This window comes from Aquarana catesbeiana, linkage group LG02 (genome assembly GCF_042186555.1).
Source record: "Aquarana catesbeiana isolate 2022-GZ linkage group LG02, ASM4218655v1, whole genome shotgun sequence".
Taxonomy (NCBI): Eukaryota; Metazoa; Chordata; class Amphibia; order Anura; family Ranidae; genus Aquarana; species Aquarana catesbeiana.
Genome location: NC_133325.1, coordinates 399,500,143 through 399,522,871, shown reverse-complemented (window position 1 = coordinate 399,522,871; position 22,729 = coordinate 399,500,143). Strand labels below are relative to the sequence as shown.

Genomic DNA, 22,729 nt, shown 5'->3' with positions numbered 1-22,729 from the left:
CCCTTGTCCCAGGAGGTCCACCCTGAAAAAAAAAACGCACAAAAAAATACCTAAAAAAAAAATGGAGGAAAAAAAAATTTTTTTTTACTTACGTGAAATGGCTGTTGCTAGGCAGTCTTCCTAATCTGCCTCTTCCTACACCGCGGTGATCTTCAGTCTTCTGTTCCCCACGTTGTCTTCTGGGGAATGGGGCACGGTGTGTTATGGGAACTGTGTGTGTCCCATTCACAAAGCGCCGCTCGCACGTGCGCAGTAGGAAACTGGCAGTGAAGCAGCAAGGCTCCACTGCCTGTTTCCCTTACTTAGGATGGCGGTGTCGGGAGCCGAGGGACGGGTCGGCCTCGGGCAGGCCGACATCGCGAGCACCCAGGACAGGTAAGACTACTTATTTAAAGTCAGCAGCTACAGTGTTTGTAGCTGCTGACTTTAAAACAAAAATTTAGCTGGCCGGAATCCCGCTTTAAGCGCACTAAGTGTCATTTCTGTCTGCTGCGTTATTCCTCTGATAAAAATGATGACGGGGAGTGATCTCCAGCTAATTGACAGCCTCAGCTCTGTTTTTTCCCCTCCAATCACCTCTCAGACCTCTCCTCACTGAGCTCCTCGTCATCACAGAGCCCCCAATTCCAGAGCCCCTCCATCAGAGCCCTCCATCAAACTCCCCCCCGCCCCCCATCACAAAGCCCCCCCATCACAGATTCCTCTTGACACAGCCATCCCATCACAGATCCCCCCCCCCCCCCCCATTACAGAGCCCTCTCCATCACAAACTCCACTCCACCACAGAGGGCCCCCCATATCACGGAACCCCCATATCATGGAGGCGCCCCCCCATCGACTCCCTCCCATCACAGAGCCCCCTATCTTTATTACACACTTTCATAAGATCGCAGCACTTGCACTCGCCCTCCCCCTCCCCTCTGCTACCTTATTCACGCAAGACAGAAAACATGACAGGTCTGGACAAAGGGCGGGACTTTTCATGTTAAAGGCAGGTGATTGATTACTGGGACCGCCCCACTGTCTAGTAACCAATCGCCCGCTTCTTAACATGAAAAGTCCCACCCTTTGTCCGGACCTGTCATGTTTCCTGTCTTGCGTGAATAAGGTAGCAGAGGGGAGGGGAGTGCAAGTGCTGCGATCTTATGTAAGCGGCAGTCCGCGGGCCAGGTAAATAACCCTGGTGGGCTGTATCCGGCCCACGGGCCGTAGTTTGAGAACCCCTGGACTAAAGAGTAAAGTTCTGCTGTTTTTGGTGACAGCTCATTCTACCAGGAGTTCTGGGAAACATGTTGAGGAATACATGATTTGTTAGGGCCCACTATACTTTTGTTCCCTCTAGTGGGGCATACCAAGTATTGGTGACACACATGTATAGTTTTTGTCAATTTGTATTTTAAACCAAAGTTCTGGCATGTATTTTGTCCAACATGTTATGGTGCATAGTGATACCCCATTTTTATCTGTTTTATACAAATAAAAAAAATTATATTCTCTTGCCTTTACATATTAAACTTGAGTCCATATTTATTCACCTGTAGGTGACTAGTAATAGGGGGACTGGTCTTCAATGTCCTTTGGATGATGGTACCTCCAACTTTCCCTATTTAATTGAACACAGACCAATCTTTTGCTACCAGGAGTGTTGGTGCTTCCTCAGCTATTCATCAGGCTCAGTAGCTCAAGTTTGTAAAACTGCCATCTGCTCTTTGGTTCATACTTTTACAAAGTTTTACCAAGTGGATGTTGGTCAGCATGTTTTGTAGGCTGCTACGTGAGGTTCTAAACTGTTTTGGTTTTGTTGTTTGGGACCAGTTGCCGTGTTGCCCTCCCCTCTTATTCAGTGCTTTGGGACATCCATATCCTAATGGATTTGAAGATGTCCTGTGATTTATGATAAAGAAAATGGGATTTTTGGTTTAAATTTCAGATTCTTTTTTTGGAGTACATCACTGGACACAGAGATCCTGGACCTCTGTATTGTGGTTTATGGGGCTTGCTTCAAAGCTGAAGCCTTACCTAATGGGGAGGAGTTATGTCTAGGAGGGGACCTCCCCCTTTTTTTTTTTTTTTTGCTATTGTCTAGTTACCTGAAGGTGGCAGCATATTACCCAAGATGCTCAGTGTCCCATGATTTACATGTAAAATGCTTTTACATGTAAACCTTAAATCCAATTTTTGAGCGTCTCTGTATATGTACGTAACTGCACACACTGTGGGTGCCTACGTTTGAAAATGTTAGAGTATAAAACCTGACTGGTGTGGGTTTGCGGAATCAAGACATTGAAGAGATTGAAAAACACTCCTGGACTCAAGGGTGTTATGGGCCTCTGTCACACTTGCGAATGGGGCCAACTGTAATAACCTGCCAGAGACTCTGTGGTTCCCTGCGATTTAGCTGCAGGCGAAAAGCCCCATTCAAAGCCATGGGAGCTATTTCTGGCTGTTTTACTGTAAATCAGTAATGCAGTGATTACCTGTGGCCCTGAACGCAGAGGGAAAAGAAGGTCTTGGGACTCAAGTGGATATTTTATACTAAACCTGTTTTGATAAGTGCAACCCAAAAACCCAAATGAAACCTGGTTAATCCTGCTGTAAGTCTGGTACTGTGATGTGTATTCTACAGTGTTAGTGTGTGGAGGCTCAAATATCCATGCCAATTTCCTAGGTGAAAGGTAGAAGAACCTGCTTGCGGGGGGGTTGCTTTGATAGTTATACCCTTAATATGGGTGGCGCTGGCCTTTAAACTTAGGTGCTCAACATTCAAATCCCACATACTTTTTGTTGGTTTTCTGATGGTCTAACTTTTTTTTCCTTTCAGGTTAATGGTGCACTGTAAAAAACCGCTGAAGATTTCAGAAGATTTGCTCCAAAAGTATCAAAGTAAAAACCAATATATACCAACGACTGTATTAGACAGTGAGCAAGAACCTGATCCCTATGCATTTGTGGATGGCGATGTGGAGTTTGTCTTTGATGCTAAAAAGGAAAGGCAAAACGGAGAAAGAGAAGTGGGGAAAAAACACAAGGTTGGTTTTATGTTTAAATTCAGTGTCGTTCAGTTCATGGGGGTTTTTTTTTTTTTTTTTTATGCTAGCATGGTTATGGATGAACAAAAGGCGTTACGATAACAAGGGAAAAACAACATATTGCCTTAACCAGTACCTTGGTGCTCTCCTTGCATAGTTTGACTACTATTAAATGTTTAGAACATTACATTCTTTTGTGTGGACGGGGATTGTTTGCCTAGATATGTAATCCAGCCAGAAGATATTATGGTTTAGCAGTTCTTGGTCTTCGTGACCCAATGTTTGAAAGATTCAACTCATGGTGGTTTCAGTTTAAACCCACTTCCTCCTTTAGCGGCTATATTTTAGTATATCTGACATGACAATGAGAAATTGAGTTCATTGCAAGGAATTGCTGTTAGTTCCCTCCCACTTGAGTGTCTACAGCCTGTTTCCCCTCTAGTATTGCTAATGGATTTAAATACATCCGTGTAATATATATAAGGCTGTGCGTGGGAACCTGCTCTGCCCTTTCAGCTAAACAAGTTGTCTTTTGTTACTCATCATAGACATGCAAGTGGGGTGTGGTAGATCAATCTGTGAATTAATCTCCTCCCCTTTGCAGCAATTTTCAGTGCAGTGTTAGACTTTATTTTGTGAAGTATCAGATTTGCATTACCATGCCATAATTTTTCTGCTTTAAGTTATTTCTAAATGTGTACGTTTTTTGCTTCTGTTCATTTAATGCCTTGTAAGAATTCTTTTAGCCTAAAGGCTCCATGCACACTGGGCTTAAAGTCTGTTCTCTTGGGAGTACAAAGCTTAGACGAGTTTAGGAGAGTTAAGTTTGTTTTTTTCTGCCAGTAAGCTCGAATCAGAAGGGTTTTTTTTCCTGCCTCTAAACGTTGAACTCAAAATATGCCTCTTAACGTCCTAATGTGCATGGACACATAGGATAACGCTGAGCTGCTTCTACAGGCAGAACACAAAACTTCTGTAGAAACGTTTTTTTTTTTTTTTTTGTTTTTTTTGTTTTTTTTTGCCAGTGTGCATGGAGCCTTCAGGAGTTGAAAAGGCAGAAGATTTTTTATCTTAATGCATTCTATGCATTAATATAAAAAAAGCTGTGTATAGCAGCCTCCCCAGCAACCCCCTAATTACTTACCTGAGCCTCTTCTCTCTCCAGCGATGTCCACAAATGTCTAAACTGTCCAGACACTGCTCCGGATCCTCGGCTGTCAATTAGTCAGTCAGCCAATCAGGGGAGAAAGGGGGAGGGTCAAGGTCGGGGCTCCGTGTCTGGCTACATGGAACTCTGGCTCGGGTGCCTCCATAGGAAGCTGCTGGCTGAGGGGGCACTCGATAGGAGGGAGGGGCTGGGAGCAGCAAAGAGGGACTCGAGAAGAGGAGGATCCTGGCTACTCTGTGCAAATCCAACTGCACATAGGAGATAAGTATGACATGTTTGTAAAGTCTCTCTTTGTTATTTAAAAAAAAAAAAAAAATCACTTTAATTGGTTTGCTTTCATTAAAGGGGTTGTAAACCCTGCATCCTATGCATTAAGGTGAAAAACCTTCTGTCGTGCAGTAGCCCCCAGACCCCCTGTTTTACTTACCTGAACCCGTTCTTTCTCGCCCTGGGGACGAGCACACCAGCTCTAGCCGGTGTCTTGTTTCCTGATTGAATCGATTGATAGCAGCGCAGCCATTGGCTCCCACTGCTGTCAAATCCAATGACACGGGGGGCGGGGCCAAGTCCTGCTATCTGTGTCAATAGACGCAGCAGCAGGACACGGGAGTGCACCCACACGGGTGTCCCGAAGGGGCACTCGAGAAGAGGAGCCACAAGTGCCGCTGAGGGACCCTGGAAGAGGAGGACTGGGGCCACTGTGCAAAACCAACTGCACAGAGGAGGTAAGTATGACATGTATATATTTTTTTTTTTTTTTTTAAAAACAGAGGGTTTAGTAACCCTTAAAGAAGTCATATGTTCTGTTTTGCTACATTTTGACTGTAGCGTGCATTCTACTGTTAGTGCTTTGTATTATTGTGTTTTTATTTTTTGTGCAAAAACAAATCGCTTACGAAACTATCCAGCTGAACATTTTTTAGTGTTCAAGTTATTCTAACTATGATGCTAATGTTTTATGTGCATAAAAATAATTCAGAAGGCTCTAATGTGCACCTGTCATGTAGCCTTTTCTCAGTTAAACACGTTTGCTGCTGGGCCGTTTTTGCTGTTTTTCACTCTATCATGTTTCAATATTTTTTTTAACTTTTTAAATGTTTGTAAAATATTCCCAAACCATAAGTTTTATTAACTTCAGCCCAGAAGGTTTTACCCACTTAATAACCAGGCCATTTTTTGCGATACAGCACTGCGTTACTTTTCCTGACAATTGCGCAGTCGTGCGACGCTATACCCTAATAAAATTTATCCCCCCCCCCACACATAGAGCTTTTTTTTTTGGTGGTATTTGATCACCTCTGCATTTTTTATTTTTTTTAATTTTTTGTGCTACAAACAAAAAAGGACATTAAAAAAAAAAAAAAAATTGCCAATTTGTATTGAGCTACATATTTTTGGTTAAAAAATCCAAATAAACGTATATTAATTGGTTTCCGCAAAAGTTATAGCATCTACCAACTATGGGATATTTTTATGGAGTATTTTTATTTATTTTTTACTAGTAATGGCAGCGATCAGCAATTTTTAGCGGGACTGCGACATTGCGGCGTACAAATTGGACACCTAAAATATGCACGGTTACGGTTACTGTATTAGTGACACTGGCAGAGAAGGGATTAACGGGTGATCAAAGGGTTAACTGTGTGCCTAGCTGGTGCTTTCTAACTGTGTGGGGGATGGTCTGAATGGGTGAAGATCGAGATCCGTGTTCCTGCTTAGAATCTCCATCTTCTCCCCTGTCTGAACGGCGATCTGCCTTGTTTACATAAGCAGATTGCTGTTCTGCCACTCCTGGGAACAATTGCGGGTGGCCGGCGGACATTGGGTCCACAGGCCCCGCTGATTGGCATTCCCTGTGTCCAATCGCGCCTCTGGCGGGCCTATGGCACGAAATGATGTCTAGGTACGTATTTTGTGCAATAGAGCCGACCTGCCACAGTAAATATGCGATAGGTGGTCGGCAAGTGGTTAAAGAAACAGGCTGATAGAGTGCAAAGAGGGTGTTGCTGATTTTGTACATCTCACCATAGTTGTGCAATTATTTATCAAAACAATGTTTTCTATTAAAACTATACAAGCACAGCATAACTAGAAATTCCTTCAAAATCTTAAGATGTTTTGGATTAATATTTTTTTTTACCAGTACTGTCACCAGAGTGCTTTGGGGAAATAAACAGGGGTCTGAAGAGAGCTCTTATGTTTATCATTTGAGATCAAGTCCTCAATCTTCTTTTTCTGCCCAGCACTCACTGAACCAAGAAATGCACAGTACTGCAGATTCCAGTGTTCAGAAACGGAAGAGATTTGAAACCTGTTATGAATAAATATATAGGAGTGCTCAGTATTGACTACTACTATGTATGTTTAGGAAACTGAAGAGATCAGTAAATACGAGAGACCGGTTTCCCTATCTCTCTGTTCACCATCCTGAAGAAGAGATCCTCCCCCCCATGTGCCCTATAATATATTCCCTCCACAGCCCAATGTGTCTGCTGGTAGAGGCTACACAGAGAACCAGTTGTGGTGGGTACTTTGTAGTGAATCAGATTGTAGTAACAGCGCAAAGTAGCTGGTGACAGGCAGGGCATACTGTGCAGTGGGAGGCCTTCACAATTTTTCTCAATAGCTGCTATCAGTGTCTTGTCAGCCACTGGTCACAGCTATTCCTGAATAGGCATAGTCTAGGGCAGTGTTTCTCACACAGTCAAGGCACCCTTTAAAACTATTCACAATCTGGAGGCACCTCAATTTAAAATGTAAAAAACTAGTTTTACACATTGCAGCAACATCCATGCATGTGAGATCCCCAACATTAGGGGTGATTTATTTTTACAAAGCAAATATACTTTTGCACACTGGTACTGACTAGTACTCGGGCGTTTCTCATCTCTCTGTTTCTCTCCCTCACTGAGCTAATGTGACCCCAGTGCTGATGGAGATCAAACAAGGAAGCTGTGCAGGCACCTGATGTTCTTTTTACGAACTAGTGACATCATGCTTAAGGTGCCCTGTTGACAATTTGTGGGCAATATTTAGGCATTTTGCCAAGGCGCCTCTGAAGAACCCAGGAGGCACCCTGGTTGAAAAAGTCTGGTCTAGGGGTTAACCTTCTACTATAAATTTATGGTCACTGAAGTGATCATGAGATTTATCGCCAAAGCCAATGAAACTGCCTTAAAGGTTACTAAGCTTGCCAGCTGCAAGCGGTATTTTTGCCAGTGGCAGTAAGAGGGTTTAGACACCTGTGGCCTTAATAATAATAATAATAATAATAATAATAACATTTTATTAGCAATGAACAGTTTTCTGCAACCCCCCCCCCTTCTTCTTTATTTTTTTAATCCATTTACAGGAAAGAATGGATCAATTAGTTATTGTACTTCAGCACTCTAAGTTACTGTTCTTTCCATGTTTCTTTTGATAGTTTATTGCATAAACCTGGATGTTAAGACATGTACACTTTTAAGTCAAAAGTTGGCCAAACTTCCTTCCTAGATCTCTTAATACCCAAAAGTCTGTGTAAAATCTACATATAAATAGAATGCAGGTTTAACCAGGTTCACACAGCGTGTAGGAGACTTTGATTGTGTGTAGAATCTTTGACTTGATATTACAATCCCATATATGACACTGTGGGGTAGATTTACAAAAATGTGAAGCACTCAGAATCTGGTGCAGCTCTGCATGGTAGCCAATTAGATTCTAGCTTCAGCTTGTTCAATGAAGTTTTGGAAATAAAACATGGAGGATGATTGGTTTCTATGCAGAGTTGCACCAGAGTTTGCACTACCTAGTTTTAATAAATAACCCCCAGAATGTTGTTTTATTGTACTATATACCATTGTGCCACCTATTCAATGTGTTTTTTGATGCCATGTTTCGTGTCTTTTGCCTCCATTAAATAAAAGATTTACCATGGTGTAGCATCCCCTCTTCTTTTACCAATCTGTAAACATCTGAGAACTGAGACACCAGTTGCTGCAGTTTTGGGAGAGGAATGTTGTCCCATTCTTGCTTGGTATAGGATTCTAACTGTTCAAGAGTCCTGGGTCGTCTTTGTTGTATTTTTCATTTCAAGATTCGCCAAATATTTTCTATTGCGGAAAGGTCTGGACTGCATGCAAGCCAGTTAAGCACGTGGACTCTTCTACTGCAAATCCTTTGAACTAAGTGCTAATGACACGCTGGAAGGTCCTTCTCTTTAGTCCAGAGGACGCGGTGCTCATGGTTGCCCAAAAATTTCAAACTTCAATTCATCTGACCACAAAACAGTTTTCCATTTTGCAACAGACTGTTTTAAATTAACTTTGGCCCAGAGATAATGGCGACATTTCTGGATCATGTTCAGATATGACTTCTTTGCATGATAGAGCTTTACCTTGCATTTTTTGGGTAGCATGGCGAACTTTGTGCAGACAGTGATCTTTGGAAGTAATCCTGAGCCCATGCAGTGATGTCACAGAATCATGCCTGTTTTCAATGCAGTGCCGTCTGAGAGCCTGATTCTAACAGGCATCCAATATTGCATTTCTGCCTTGTCCGCAGAGATTTCTCCAGATTCTCTGAATCTTTTGATGATTCTGTGCACTGTAGATGATGATATGTTTAAAGTCTTTGCAGTTTTCTTTTTTAGACGCAGTTTTTTTTAAACATGTTGCTACCAACAAAATTACCTTTCAAAATATTCTTAAAATGGTGCTGCCATTGCTGGTAAGGGAACCCAGCAGTGAAGCATTACGGCTTCATGCCGGGTCCCTACTGCACATGCGCAAGGCATTGCTGCGCTCTACTACTGGCCCGGTGGTGGGGGAAGAAGAAGGAGGGGGGAGCCGAGCTGCTGACGTAGTTTGCCGTGACACGAACTCCCGGAAGTGGGGACAGGGCATTTGTCAAAGACAGGAGGTGTTGGGGGAGACAAATGAGCGGAACTGACTCGTATGGGATTAGGTTTGGATATTGCTTGTTCTAGATGTGGACTTACTGCTGCAATTCTTCACATGTTTTGGAACAATTTATTTGGTTTCTTTGAGTATAAGATTAATCTTCCAATACCTCAGATCCTGGAAGTTGGACTTTTAGGTATACTAAATGGATTTTGTCCCCCGGACTCATGCGAGGACTCGGTTATGTATATTGTTGTTTTTTGCTCGTAAAGTAATTTGATTACATTGGAAGCATGCTGCCCCTCCCATGGTCCAAACTCTTTACCGTATTGTTCATTGATCTACCTAAATTTAAGAAGTTTACCGAAATATGGCAGCCCTGGCTGGGTATTTCTGGTGCATTTTGGGGTGATGTCGTGTCATCACAACTTAATCAGAATCTGCTCGCAGATAGTACATGGTGAGGACTGGGATGTGGGCTGTTTTGTTTTATTTTATTTCAACAGTCACGATGGTTACGTTAGGAGACATGGCGCAGTAGTTGGGGGATGTAATGTGGTGCCGGTATGAATGCATGTGTATGGATGAATCTGGGGTTTTTGACACTGAATTTTTTTTATAATGTAGCATTAAATGCTCTCACCTCCTTATAATCCTTATTCTTTTATCTGTGTGGGATCCTGGAGGGCCTTTAATCCTTAGTGGTTGTGTTTACTCAAATGTGTCGTATCTTTGAGTATTGAACTTTATTTTCATGCCTTGTATGTAGATTGAGTGCCAGATTTTTTTGTTTTTTGAGTTTTTGTTTGTGAAAGTTTTATATAAATTAAATTAAAATCCTATAAAAAAAAAAAAAAAGATATGTTTTCTAATGTGAATAAAATATGGGTTTATGATATTTGTGAATCGTTGCATTCTTTTTTTTTTTTTTTTTTTTTTTCTGTAAATGTTACACAGCATCCCAACTTTTTTGGAATTGGTATTGTATAGAGGGGCAGCGTTATTGACTTATAACATGTGCTTGTACTTTTTAAGCATACGTATAATGGCACTGACTTCCTTTGGTAAGGTGACATGGTTTTGTGGTTATACTGAAATCTTTGTGCAGTTGAAGTGTGTATTGCTTTTACATTATAAGTTTTTTTTCAGTGCTGCAGCTGTTCATTTAATCTGAACATCTTAATGGTTTGCTGGTGTTGCTGTACTCGTTTTCAGTTTTCTAAAGCCTTCATTTCTCTTTATAGGCTGATGACGGCATGTCAAATGTTGCAGTGTTACCGCAGGTTGAAGATGCTATGTCATTATTTAGTCCAGCAGTTAAACAAGGTTAGTGTTACCGTTTTATCAGTTTTGAAATGATAGAGCAAAAGATTAGTCTGTTAATCTAAGGACTTTTATAACTGTTAAACTCCAAAGGTGGGGCAGGAGGTACTTCTAGGTGTTGGCACATATTTAGCTGACAGGTGGAAGGCCCTGTAAGCCTGAAAATTGGGGTTCCTTTATTGTGGTGATGTTCTAAATGTTGGTACTTACCCGGAACTTCCGTCAGGACCTTTTATTGTCATCTTTTTTCATGGGAAGATTTACTCTTTGCTTTTTCATGACCACACAATCTCCCCAGGATTTAAAAACTTTAGAAGTTCTAACCCCTCTCTCAATAAAACTTAATGTGATGTCACCTGCGCTATGAACCAAAAACCGTAATAAGTGAAATCATGTTCCCAGCTGCAGCTCCTAATGTGCTCATGCACATACGTAAAGAATTAGGCCTCATGTACACTGCTGCTGCTAAACGGACGTTTAGGAGCAGTTGGGCATTTTTTTCAACTGCTCCTGAACTCTCCTCTGTTATCTTATTAGTACATGTACACAGGGTCGTTTTATAGTAGTTTCTAGGCAGTTGAGCTTAGAGGCCCATTTTGGAAAGCAAAAAAATTAGTTCAGACGCTGAGTATAGCGGCATTTCAAGCGCTAAATGCAATAACTCTGGTTTAGCCGCGTTTCGTTCACAGGCGTTTTTCATTTTTGGCTATTTTGAAAGAAATAAAACACTTTTTTTTTCCAAACACTTCTAAACGCGGCATGTAAATGCGGCAAAACAGCCGTTTTAAACGGGTTACTATCTGTAAAGTTAAATCGTTCAGGAGAGGTTGTAAAAACGTCCCGTGTACATTAAGCCTTAAAATTAAAAGTGAGCTGTGCTCCTAAAAAAAAAAAAGGCCTCATGTACACTGCTGCTGGTAAACGGATGTTTAGGAGTAGTTGCCCCTGAAATCTCCTCTGTTATCTTATCAGTACACGTACACAGGGTCATTTAGTCATTTCTAGACAGTTGAGTTTAGAAGCTTTTTTTTTGGAATCAGACAGATGTTCAGAGGCATTTGAAACGGCAAATGCCTGTAACAGCTTGTAAACGCGGTAACTCGCGTTTTAGCAGCATTTCATTTACAGACGTTTTTGTGTTTTTTTTTTTTTCTTACAAACGCTTCTAGACCTAAACCTCGGCTAAACGGCTGTTTTTAGATCCCGGTTTTTAGCCGTCAAGCTGAATCGTTCAGGAGAGGTTGAACAACGTCCCATGTACATGAAGCCTAAAACAAATTTCTTTATGCTTAAAATTCATATGTTTATCAATTCCTCATAATCCATAGAAATTCGAATACATATTAATGAAAACAAAATAAGATGTCCCATTTTAAATATAGACACTATATTAATGTGCAAAGTCCACATATATGTACTCCAAGAAAAAAAACTATCTGTGCTCCAGCGTGTTCACTTAATATGCCACTTCATTTTAAAAACCTACCTGGTTTGTTGATCCATACATGCCCCACATAGATGAAAAAACTCATCAGGCCCCTTTTGACCTCTTTGTCTCGAAATTGCCCTTTTTTTATATACAGTGCATCTGGAAAGTATTCACAGCGCTTCGCTTTTTGTTATGTTTCAGCCTTATTCCAAAATGGATTAAATTCATTATTTTCCTCAAAATTCTACAAACAATACCCCATAATGACAACGTGAAAGAATTTTGTTTGAAATCTTTTGCAAATTTATTAAAAGTAAAAAATGAAAAAAAAAATCACATAAGTATTCACAGCCTTTGCCACGGCACTCAAAATTGAGCTTAGGTGCATCCTGTTTCCACTGATTATCCTTGATGTTTTTACAACTTAATTGGAGTCCACCTGTGGTAAATTCAGTTGATTGGACATGATTTGGAACGGCGCACACCTGTCCTATATAGGGTCCTACAGTTAACATTTGTCTGTAGACCTCTAAAACGGGATTGTATGGAGACACAGATCTGGGAAAGGTACAGAAAAATGTCTGCACCATTGAAGGTCCCAATGAGCACAGTGGCCTCCATCATCCGTAAATTGAATTTTGGAACCACCAGGACTCTTCCTAGAGCGGGGCCGCCCGGCCAAAATGAGCAATTGGGGAGAAGGGCCTTAGTCAGGGAGGTGACCAAGAACCCGATGGCAGAGATGACAGAGCTCCAGTGTTTCTCTGTGGAGAGAGAAGAACCTTCCAGAGGAACAACCATCTCTGCAGCATTCCACCAATCAGGTCTGTATGGTAGAGTGGCCAGACGGAAGCCACCCCTCAGTAAAAGGCATGACAGCCCACCTGGAGTTTGTCAAAAGGCACCTGACGGTCCCTCAGACCATGAGAAACAAAATTCTCTGCTCTGATGAAACCAAGATTTAACTTTTTGGCCTGAATGGCAAGCATCATGTCTGGAGGAAACCAGGCACCACTCATCACCTGGCTAATGACATCCCTAAAGTCAAGCATGGTGGTGGCAGCATCATCTGTGTAGATGTTTTTCAGCGGCAGGAACTGGGAGACCAGTCAGGATCGAGGGACAGGTGAATGCAACAATGTACAGAGACATCCTTGATGAAAACCTGCTCCAGAGCGCTCTGGACCTCAGACTGGGGTGAAGGTTCATCTTCCAACAGGACAACAACCCTAAGCACACAGCCAGGATAACAAAGGAGTGGCTACGGGACAACTCGGTGAATGTCCTTGAGTGGCCCAGCCAGAGCCCAGACTTGAACCCGATTTTAAACATCTCTGAAAAGATCTGAAAATGGCTGTACACCGACGCTCCCCATCCAACCTGATGGAGCTCGAGAGGTCCTGCAAAGAAGAATGGGAGAAACTGCCCAAAAATAGGTGTGCCAAGCTTGTAGCATCATACAGGCTAAGGCTGTAATTGGTGCCAAATGTGCTTCAATAAAGTATTGAGCAAAGGCTGTGAATACGTACGTATGTATGTATGTATGTATGTTTGTTTTTTTTTTTTTTAATACATTTGGAAAGATTTCAAACTCTTTTCACATTGTCATTATGGGGTATTATTTGTAGAATTTTGAGGAAAATAAATTTAATCCATTTTGGAATAAGGCTGTAACATAAAATGTGGAAAAAGTGAAGCGCTGTGAATACTTTCTAGATGCACTATTAAATGGCTTCTCCTCTTCTTCAATACAGAATACAGTTTGACTCCAGATGCCTCTGACCAAGGAATACATAAACCACAACAAAAATCATTGTGTAACAGGTTTATTCCTCAAATTCAAAAATTTAAATAACATAGAGCACTCATAGTTTTGTGCCCTACTCATAATTTCCGGCTACGTCACATCCTCCCTGTGGAATGCATGCTGGTTGCCGTAACCAGGAACAGCGGTGGTAGGGGAAGTAACCCACATTGCTGGATATACCAAGTTTTTTAACTTTCTGAATTTTGAAGAATAAATTTGAGCAATTTTTGTGTTTTATGGATTCCTTGGTCTGGGGAATCTGGAGTCCCCCTGTGCTCTAGATTAGAAGAGAGGAGAAACTTTTTTTTTTTTTTTTTTTTTTTTTTTTAAATAGCGCACTTTGACCCATTTTTAGAGATCTAAATGGGGTCAAAGGGTTCTGGCTACCCCCTAACTACCTAAAATAAAAAAAATTTGGGTGGAGGATTCCACCTTTATCAGGTATTAAAGGTCTAGCAATTACTTATGCTATGCTTTTATGAGGGAGGGCTCATTCCTTGCAATAAATTACTATGCTTTGTATCTCTGACGCAGAAGGAGTATGCAAAGTTCTGACTTGTTTCTTACTTTTTGATCTGCTTTCACATCGCAGCAGAAGCAACTAGCATTTTTAGAATATGGGCAGCAGTGATTGCCCAGTATTTACCTTATGACAGGTTGGGTTTTAATAAAGACTCTTTATAAAAAAAAAACATACACATATACGTACATATTTTATTTACTTGTCTGTCACCGATTTATTTGCAGAGTCTCAGCGACCGTCTGCTCATGCCAGAACAGCATCTACTAGTCTCTTTCATGAAACTGACCTTGTTGTGTCTTATAATGATCTGGATAACCTTTTCAATTCTGATGAAGATGAGCTTACGGTATGTAACAACTTTATGGTCTGATACACATTTACAATTCATATCTTTTGCCTCCAGGGAAGATGGCGGGAGGGGGTTAGACGTTGTGGGGTTATATAGCCCTTTGGTTATTCATTAAATGCTGTTGAAAAATTTTGTACAATATGAAGTAATTGTGAGGTTTTCTAATTTTTCTTCAGCCTGGATTAAAAAGGAACCAGAATACTGATGATAAGAACAAGGACTCCAAATCTGTAAACCTAGACCCTCTGTCCTGCATAAGTAAGTACTAATATTTCTTACGTTTTATGTTAACAGGAAAATAGATTTGGTGTTGGCATTCTGTACAGAAATTCAGATCACGTTTTTATTAGAATGCAAGGAACCATGACTAGATAGGAAATCCATTAACCACTTGCCGACCGCTGCATGTACATATACGTCCCAACTTTGGCGACGGGTATTGTTATAGCAGCAGCTAGCTGCCATAACCCCGTTATCCCTGTTTTCGGCCGGTGGTCGGCTACAAGATAAAAGTGGTCTGCAGCGGATTCGCCGCGAGATCACTTTTATCGGTTGCAGGAGAGGGCCCCCCTCCTGCCTTATTCCGGTGCCCTCCACCGCTTACCGGAGCCGTTAGCAGCAGCGGAGGCGATCACGTCCTTTCCCTAGCTGTGTATGGAGACGAGTGAGGGGAAGATGGCGCCCACCTGTCTCCATGACACTGCAGGGCGGAAGCGATGTCAAAATGCCACTTCCGCCCATACGTCTTAAAGGCACATTTTTTCAATGTCATTTTTTTATTAAATGACTTTTTTTTTTTTTTTTTTTTGAAATGCAATTTAGTGTAAATATAAGATCTGAGGTCTTTTTGACCCCAGATCTCATATTTAAGAGGACCTGTCATGCTTTTTTTCTATTACAAGGGATGTTTATATTCCTTGTAATAGGAAAAAAGGTGACCAAATTTTTTTCTTTTTTTTTTTTTTTTTTTTTGTTTTTTTTTTTTTTTACACAGTGTAAAAATAAATAAAATCAAGTAAAATAAATAAGAAAAATAAAAATGTTTAAAACGCCCTTTCCAGCTCGCGCGCAGAAGCGAACGCATACGTGAGTAGCGCCCGCATATGAAAACGGTGGTCAGACCACACATGTGAGGTATTGCCGCGATCGTTAGAGCGAGAGCAACAATTCTAGCCCTAGACCTCCTCTGTAACACAAAACATGCAACGTGTAGAATTTTTTAAACATCGCCTATGGAGATTTTTGAGGGTAAAAGTTTGACGCCATTCCACAAGCGGTCGCAATTTTGAAGCGTGACATGTTGGGTATCAATTTACTCGGCGTAACATCTTTCACCATATAAAAAAAAATTGGGCTAACTTTGCTGTTGTCGTTTTTTTTTTTTTTTTTTTTTATTCAAAAAAGTGAATTAAAAAAAAAAAAAAAAACATGAGCTTGTAAGACCGCTGCGCAAATACGGTGTGAAAAAAAGTATTGCAATGGCTGCCATTTTATTCTCTAGGGTGTTAGAAAAAAATATATATATGTTTGGGGGTTCTAAGTCATTTTCTAGCAAAAAAAAACTGTTTTAAACATGTAAACACCTAAATTCCAAAACGAGGCTGGTCTATAAGTGGTTAACTGGAGAGACAAATTAAAAAGTAGGAATTTCTGGCATCACTTTAGCCATGCATTCTGCAAATCTGTGGAATAATACAAGTAAAAAGGCGCAAAACACAGTTACCTTGAAAGTAAAACCGATTAGTCCAGAAACTGAAAACTGTAAAAATGCATGTGTAAGTTCATGCATATATACTGGGAGTATATACAAGAGGTCAGTCAGGGCGGCCACCAAAGGAACCAAAAGCAGGGTCCAGCAAGCTAAAACAACAACAAGGAGAGGGGCGCCTCTGAGTATAAATCATAAATACATTTTATTAAAACAACAATATCCACTCACATGGAAGTTGGAGAAGTTGCATTAGGGTCGGTTGGCTGGGCTGGAGAGATGCGGTGGAACTACAGGTCACAGCGGTTCCTGCAGGGCATGCCAGGTCCAAAGAGGATTAGTTCTTGCAGCCAGGTTCAGTCTCTTGCAGCGAACAGTCCAACACAAATCCTGCTGGGTTGGGAGCCAGGTTATGTCCCAGATGCACAGATAGGGGTTCCAGGGAAGGAAGGGAGAGATGTGTAGGACGCCAGAGCATCCGTTCAGCCGTGCTGCTGCTCACTGATAGAATGGTGTGAAGCCTCTAGGAAGGGAAAAAGGCCGGCCGAGCCGAAGATCTCAAACGAGGCTTGGAAAGCAAGTACAGCGTGGCGCCCGGTGATGACGTCACACGCATGTGACGCGTTTCAGAATAGGCTTGCCATTGGTGGACGAATGGCAAGCCTATTCTGAAACGCGTCGCATGCGTGTGACGTCATCACCGGGCGCCACGCTGTACTTGCTCTCCAAGCCTCGTTTGAGATCTTCGGCTCGGCCGGCCTTTTTCCCCTTCCTAGAGGCTTCACACCATTCTATCAGTGAGCAGCAGCACGGCTGAACGGATGCTCTGGCGTCCTACACATCTCTCCCTTCCTTCCCTGGAACCCCTATCTGTGCATCTGGGACATAACCTGGCTCCCAACCCAGCAGGATTTGTGTTGGACTGTTCGCTGCAAGAGACTGAACCTGGCTGCAAGAACTAATCCTCTTTGGACCTGGCATGCCCTGCAGGAACCGCTGTGACCTGTAGTTCCACCGCATCTCTCCAGCCCAGCCAACCGACCCTAATGCAACTTCTCCAACTTCCATGTGAGTGGATATTGTTGTTTTAATAAAATGTATTTATGATTTATACTCAGAGGCGCCCCTCTCCTTGTTGTTGCAAATCTGTGGAAAGTTGGCTCTAGACACCTGCACATATAAAGAGATCTGGGATACTTTTTTTTTAGATTGTAAGCTCGCAGGAGCAAGGCTCCTCTAACCCTCTTGTTTTGAATTGTACTGTTGGTGTATTGTCTCCCTTTACATTGTAAAGCGCTGCGCAAACTGTTGGAGCTATATAAATCCTGTATAATAATGATGATCTTTAGAAATTGAGTCCAGTTCCTGCTTGTTCCTGAAAATATATCTTTCAGAAAATAACAGAAAAAATATTTAAACTGGCAGGTAATTCCAGAACAGCTCTAAGGACAGAAAGAAAAGGGAAGATGTAAAAGATTGTTTTTGACTTGTGTATGTTTAAAGTTGGCAAGGTACAGCATTAAAAGTGCCCCAATTAGGCCAAGTCTACAGCCATACATACATACAATACTTTGGGCTGTTGGCTCTTCTATACCCAGGTTGCATTATGGCACCTTTTTAGCACTGGTGGCTATTGGCGTGATAACCTACATATCTCATCCCTAAATACTGTGTAGCTCAAAATAATTATACCAAATTGTTCTCTAGGTACAGCTGATCTTCATAAAATGTATCCCACTCCACCATCTTTGGAGCAACACTTTATGGGCTTCTCTCCTATGAACATGAACAGCAAAGAATATAACAGCATGGACTCCACGCCAGGAGCAACACTTGATGGAATAACTGCTCAATTTAAAATAGAAGTTGAGGAGGGATTCTGCAGTCCCAAGCACACTGAAATTAAGGTAATCTGTGTACCATAGTTGCATTAAACTAAAATCTGATTCTTGGCACACAATTTTGCTTTGCACTGTATGATTAAAACTGATTAAATAGATTACCTCTTGTCTGCCATGAAGTTTATAAAATGTATCTTGGTAGACAAGTGGTTAATTCAAGTTCAGAGCTGCAGTAGGTGTAAGAGCCACAGCTGTGATTCTTCGGGTAGTGTAGCTAAGAAGGCAGCTATTCAAATGCAATCTGTTTTTGACTAGCGAATAGTCCCCCATGTCTCCATAAAGAGTATCTGTTACCTGCCCACGCTATCACATAAGGGAGCTTGTTGGCCCCTTGTGATGGAAATAAAGTTTAAAAAAAAAAAAAAATTAAGTGTTCTTTTAGCTGCAAGATTAAAGTGATATTAAAGGCACCTATTTTTATTTTTTAATAACAAACATGTCATACTTGCCTGCTCTGTGCAGTTTTCAGCAGTGCAGGGAAACTGATACCCAATGAAGTGAACAGGCCCAGATGATACACAGGTATGAAACAAATCTCCCTACATAAGTTTTACATGTATATCTTCTGTCTTCATCTTGATATACTGTTTAGAAAAGTGCTCATTCTGTTAGATTTTTCACTTCCCGATTCCCCTGTAGGAGGAGATCATTGCTAGACACTGAGAAAGCTGATTGGAGGAAAGGCACACACCCCCCTCCCCATACATGCAGAGGTTGCCTGTGTATAGTCTAGCAGTGTGCTAATCTATTTATAGCAACCTCCTCCGACACACGCTCTCACGAATGAAGCAAGACAAAGCTATGAAACAGGGTTTTGAAGGGAGATAAAACGCTACATATATATGTGCCCAGCTCAGATTTCATGAATCGGGTTTAAATCCACTTTTAAGGTAAAAAACGTTTTTGGGTTTAGTATCACTAACTGTTTCCTGTTCTTGTTTTTAAACTATTTTCCTTTCTGGATATATCCAGCATATGTAGTTTAATGCTAGACTGAATGGATATTTTGTAAAACCTATTATTGATGTATATACAATAAAATGGACTTGATTTTCTATTTGCTACAGTGTATGTGTGTGTGTGTGTATATGTGTATACATATAATATGCATCCGTATTTTATATTTATGTAGTTTTATATTGAGGTTCTGTCTGTAATACACATTGTCTTTATTTAACCTTTTTTTAATTGGGGGAAAAAGTATAAACAAAAAAGTATGTGTGTGTGTGTATATGTATGTATGTGTGTATATATATATGTGTGTGTGTGTGTGTGTATGTGTGTATATATATATGTGTATATATATATATATATATATATATATATATATATATATATATATATATATAAAATATTTATTTATTTAGCAGCCTAGGTGAGGGGCATGTATATGTCAATGGCATTTGCACTACACAGATTTGTAATGCCCGTGAACATCGCAGTGAGAGCAACAGCTTAGAGCTGTACGATTCTGGCTAAAATGAGAATCACAATTTTTTTGCTTAGAAGATAGATCACGATTCTCTCACGATTCTTGCGGCGTAACATCATCTTTAACATTAAAACAAAAAAGTGTGTGTGAATCGAGATCACGATTTTTTTAACGATTAATTGTGATTAATAGGGACATAGTTCATGCTAACTCTCTAACTGATTGCTTGTAAAGCATACAGTGCCTTGAAAAAGTATTCATGCCCCTTGAAATTTTCCACATTTTTGTCAAGTTACAACCAAAGACGTAAATGTATTTCATTGGGATTTTGTGTGACAGACCAACACAAAATGGCACATAATTGTGAAGTGGAAAGAAAACGATAAATGATTTTCAAATTTTGATACAAATATGTGAAAAGTGTAGCGTGCATTTGTATTCAGCCCCCTGAGTCAATACTTTGTAGAACCACCTTTCGCTGCAATTACAGCTACAAGTCTTTTTGGGGATGTCTCTACCAGCTTTGCACATCTGTCAGATTGGATGGAGAGCATCTGAACAGCAGTTTTCAAGTCTTGCCACAGATGCTCAACTAGATTTAGGTCTGGACTTTGACTGGGCCATTCTAACACATGAATATGCTTTGATCTAAACCATTCCATTGTAGCTCTGGCTGTATGTTTAGGGTCATTGTCCTGTTGGAAGACGAACCTCTGCTCCAGTCTCAAGTCTTCTGCAGACTTTAACAAGTTTTCTTCTAAGATTGCCCTGTATTTGGCTCCATCCATCTTCCATTCAACTCTGACCAGCTTCCCTATCCTTGCTGAAGAAAAGCATCCCCACAACATGATGCTGCCACCACCATGTTTCACCGTGGGGATGATGTGTTCAGGGTGATGTGCAGTATTTGTTTTCTGCCACACATAGTGTTTTGCTTTTAGGCCAAAAAGTTCAATTTTGGTCTCGTCTGACCAGAGTACCTTCTTCCACATGTTTGCTGTTTCCCCCCACATGACTTCTTGCAAACTGTACTTCTTATGGCTTTCTTTCAACAGTGGCTTTCTTCTTGCCTCTCTTCCATAATGGCCAGATTTGTGACACATAGTTCTGTAGACAGATTCTCCCACCTGAGCTGTGGATCTCTGCACCTCCTCTAGAATTACCTTGGGCTTTTTGGCCGCTTCTCTTAATGCTCTCCTTGCCCGGCCTGTCAGTTTAGGTGGACAGCCATGTCTTGGTGGGTTTGCAGTTGTGCCATATGCTTCCCATTTTCGGATGATGGATTGAACAGTGCTCTGTGAGATGTTCAAAGCTTGGGATTTTTTTTTTTAAACTTCTCTACAACTTTATCCCTGACCTGTCTGGTGTGTTTCTTGGCCTTCATAATGCTGTTTGTTCAGTAAGGTTCTCTAACAATACTTTGAGGGCTTCACAGATCAGCTGTATTTATACTGAGATTAAATTACAGGTGGACTCTATTTACTAATTAGGTGACTTCTGAAGGCAACTGTTTCCACTAGATTTTAGTTAGTGGCAGCAGAGTAAAGGGGGCTGACTACAAATGCACGCCACATTTTTCAGATATTTATTTGTAAAAAATTTTGAAAATCATTTATCATTTTCCTTCCACTTCACAATTATGTGCCATTTTGTCCCAATCCAAATAAAGCACATTTTACATTTTGTCTGTAACGTGACAAAATGTGTAAAATTTCAAGGGGTGTGAATACTTTTTCTAGGCACTGTAGTCTTTGGAGAATTTTGGGGTGCCATAGTTTTTGACGATTTCTACAGTTCTTCGTAATTTTAAGACTTGACGTGCTTGGTATCTAATTATTTGAAGCAACCCTATCTTTTATATTATACCAAAAAACTGGGTATAATAAAAATTCAGTTTAGTGTATTTTTCTTCCTGAAAGTATGCATTTGCAGTTTTTTATGTTGCACAATCTTTGTACATTTATCAACTATACCACCTTTTTTTTTTTTTTTTTCTCCATAGTCTCTGCTTTCAGAAAATATGTACCTTTTGGGGGTTTACAGTAATTTCTAGGAAAAGCAGATTTTTTTTACGTGTACTAAAAATAAAAACATTGCCCTGGTAGACAAGTGGTTAAACAGCTAAGCTAAAAAAAAGGGGGTTTAATTTTGCTTCATTACAACTATTCCATATTTGGCATTATCAGCCTTACTAAACACGTACGTGACCTTATATTTTACGAAGGTGACATGAAATAGTTGCTAGTAATGTAGTAGGTATTTGCCACATTTAGACTGTCTTACAATGACATTCTGTAAATGTATGCAGCCAGAGAGACCTGGTGGTTTTAGCAGCAACTCTGTAACTATAAGCTGATATGTGCCAATAAATTTAGCTTTTGAACTTCTTTTCCCCTTTTTGTTATGAGAACACCTTTTTAAAAATGTAAAGAGCAATTTTTTTTATTTTTTTTTTCTTGAATTAGCACCTTGACTAGAAAAAAGATCCTTTTTCATATTTACTGTTTATTTTTCAGACTCCATTCACACCTATGCATGAGGTAATGGGCCCTTAAAGAGGAAGTAAAGTCTTCCTCTTTAATTGTGCCTATAGTAAGGCTTACCTGTAGGTACTGTAAATATCTCCTAAACGTGCACCGTTTAGAAGATATTTACTGTATATGCTGCCGCCGACGTCATCGGCGCATGTGCACCGAGGGAGCGGCCTGCTCGTGCCGTTTATTCAGGACCTGTGCCGTGACCAGCGACACCTGAGCGCATGCGCAGGAGTGACGTCATCGCAGCTCCAACCAATCACAGCGCTGGAGCCCGCAAACCCGGAAGTAACTCCGGGAAAGGTTTCGGCCGTGTGAGCGTAGTGCGGACAGCACTGGAGAGCATCGTTCTAAGGTAAGTATTTCATAATGCGCTAGTATGCCTTTTTGTCTTGCAGGTTTTTTTTTTCTGAGGTTTTCAACCTCTTTAAAGAGCCTTAACATACTGAAGGAAAAAAAAAAAAAAAACATGCTGGCTTTTTCTGGGCGACACTGTGATCCCAAATGAACCATGCTATCACATCTCTTTATTGTGTGTTGAAGTTCATGTATTTTACAGTTTGTGCATTAGTATGTGCATTCCCTCTTCTGAATAGCACCCTAAAAGGGCATAACATGCCTGTACCTGGGCGTAGAGGGAGCT

The 22,729-nt window shown here is 40.8% G+C and overlaps 1 protein-coding gene across 2 annotated transcripts in view; it reads left to right on the top strand.

The window, feature by feature from the left end:
* The window catches only part of MED13 (mediator complex subunit 13), a 151,356-nt gene that overhangs the window by 72,982 nt on the left and 55,645 nt on the right, over positions 1 to 22,729 (top strand). For both annotated transcript variants that reach the window (XM_073615258.1, XM_073615257.1), the window contains exons 10-14: positions 2,822 to 3,029; positions 10,325 to 10,406; positions 14,387 to 14,508; positions 14,688 to 14,769; positions 17,927 to 18,126. In XM_073615258.1, the coding sequence (XP_073471359.1) occupies positions 2,822 to 3,029; positions 10,325 to 10,406; positions 14,387 to 14,508; positions 14,688 to 14,769; positions 17,927 to 18,126 (694 nt within the window). The remainder of the gene's footprint in view (positions 1 to 2,821; positions 3,030 to 10,324; positions 10,407 to 14,386; positions 14,509 to 14,687; positions 14,770 to 17,926; positions 18,127 to 22,729) is intronic.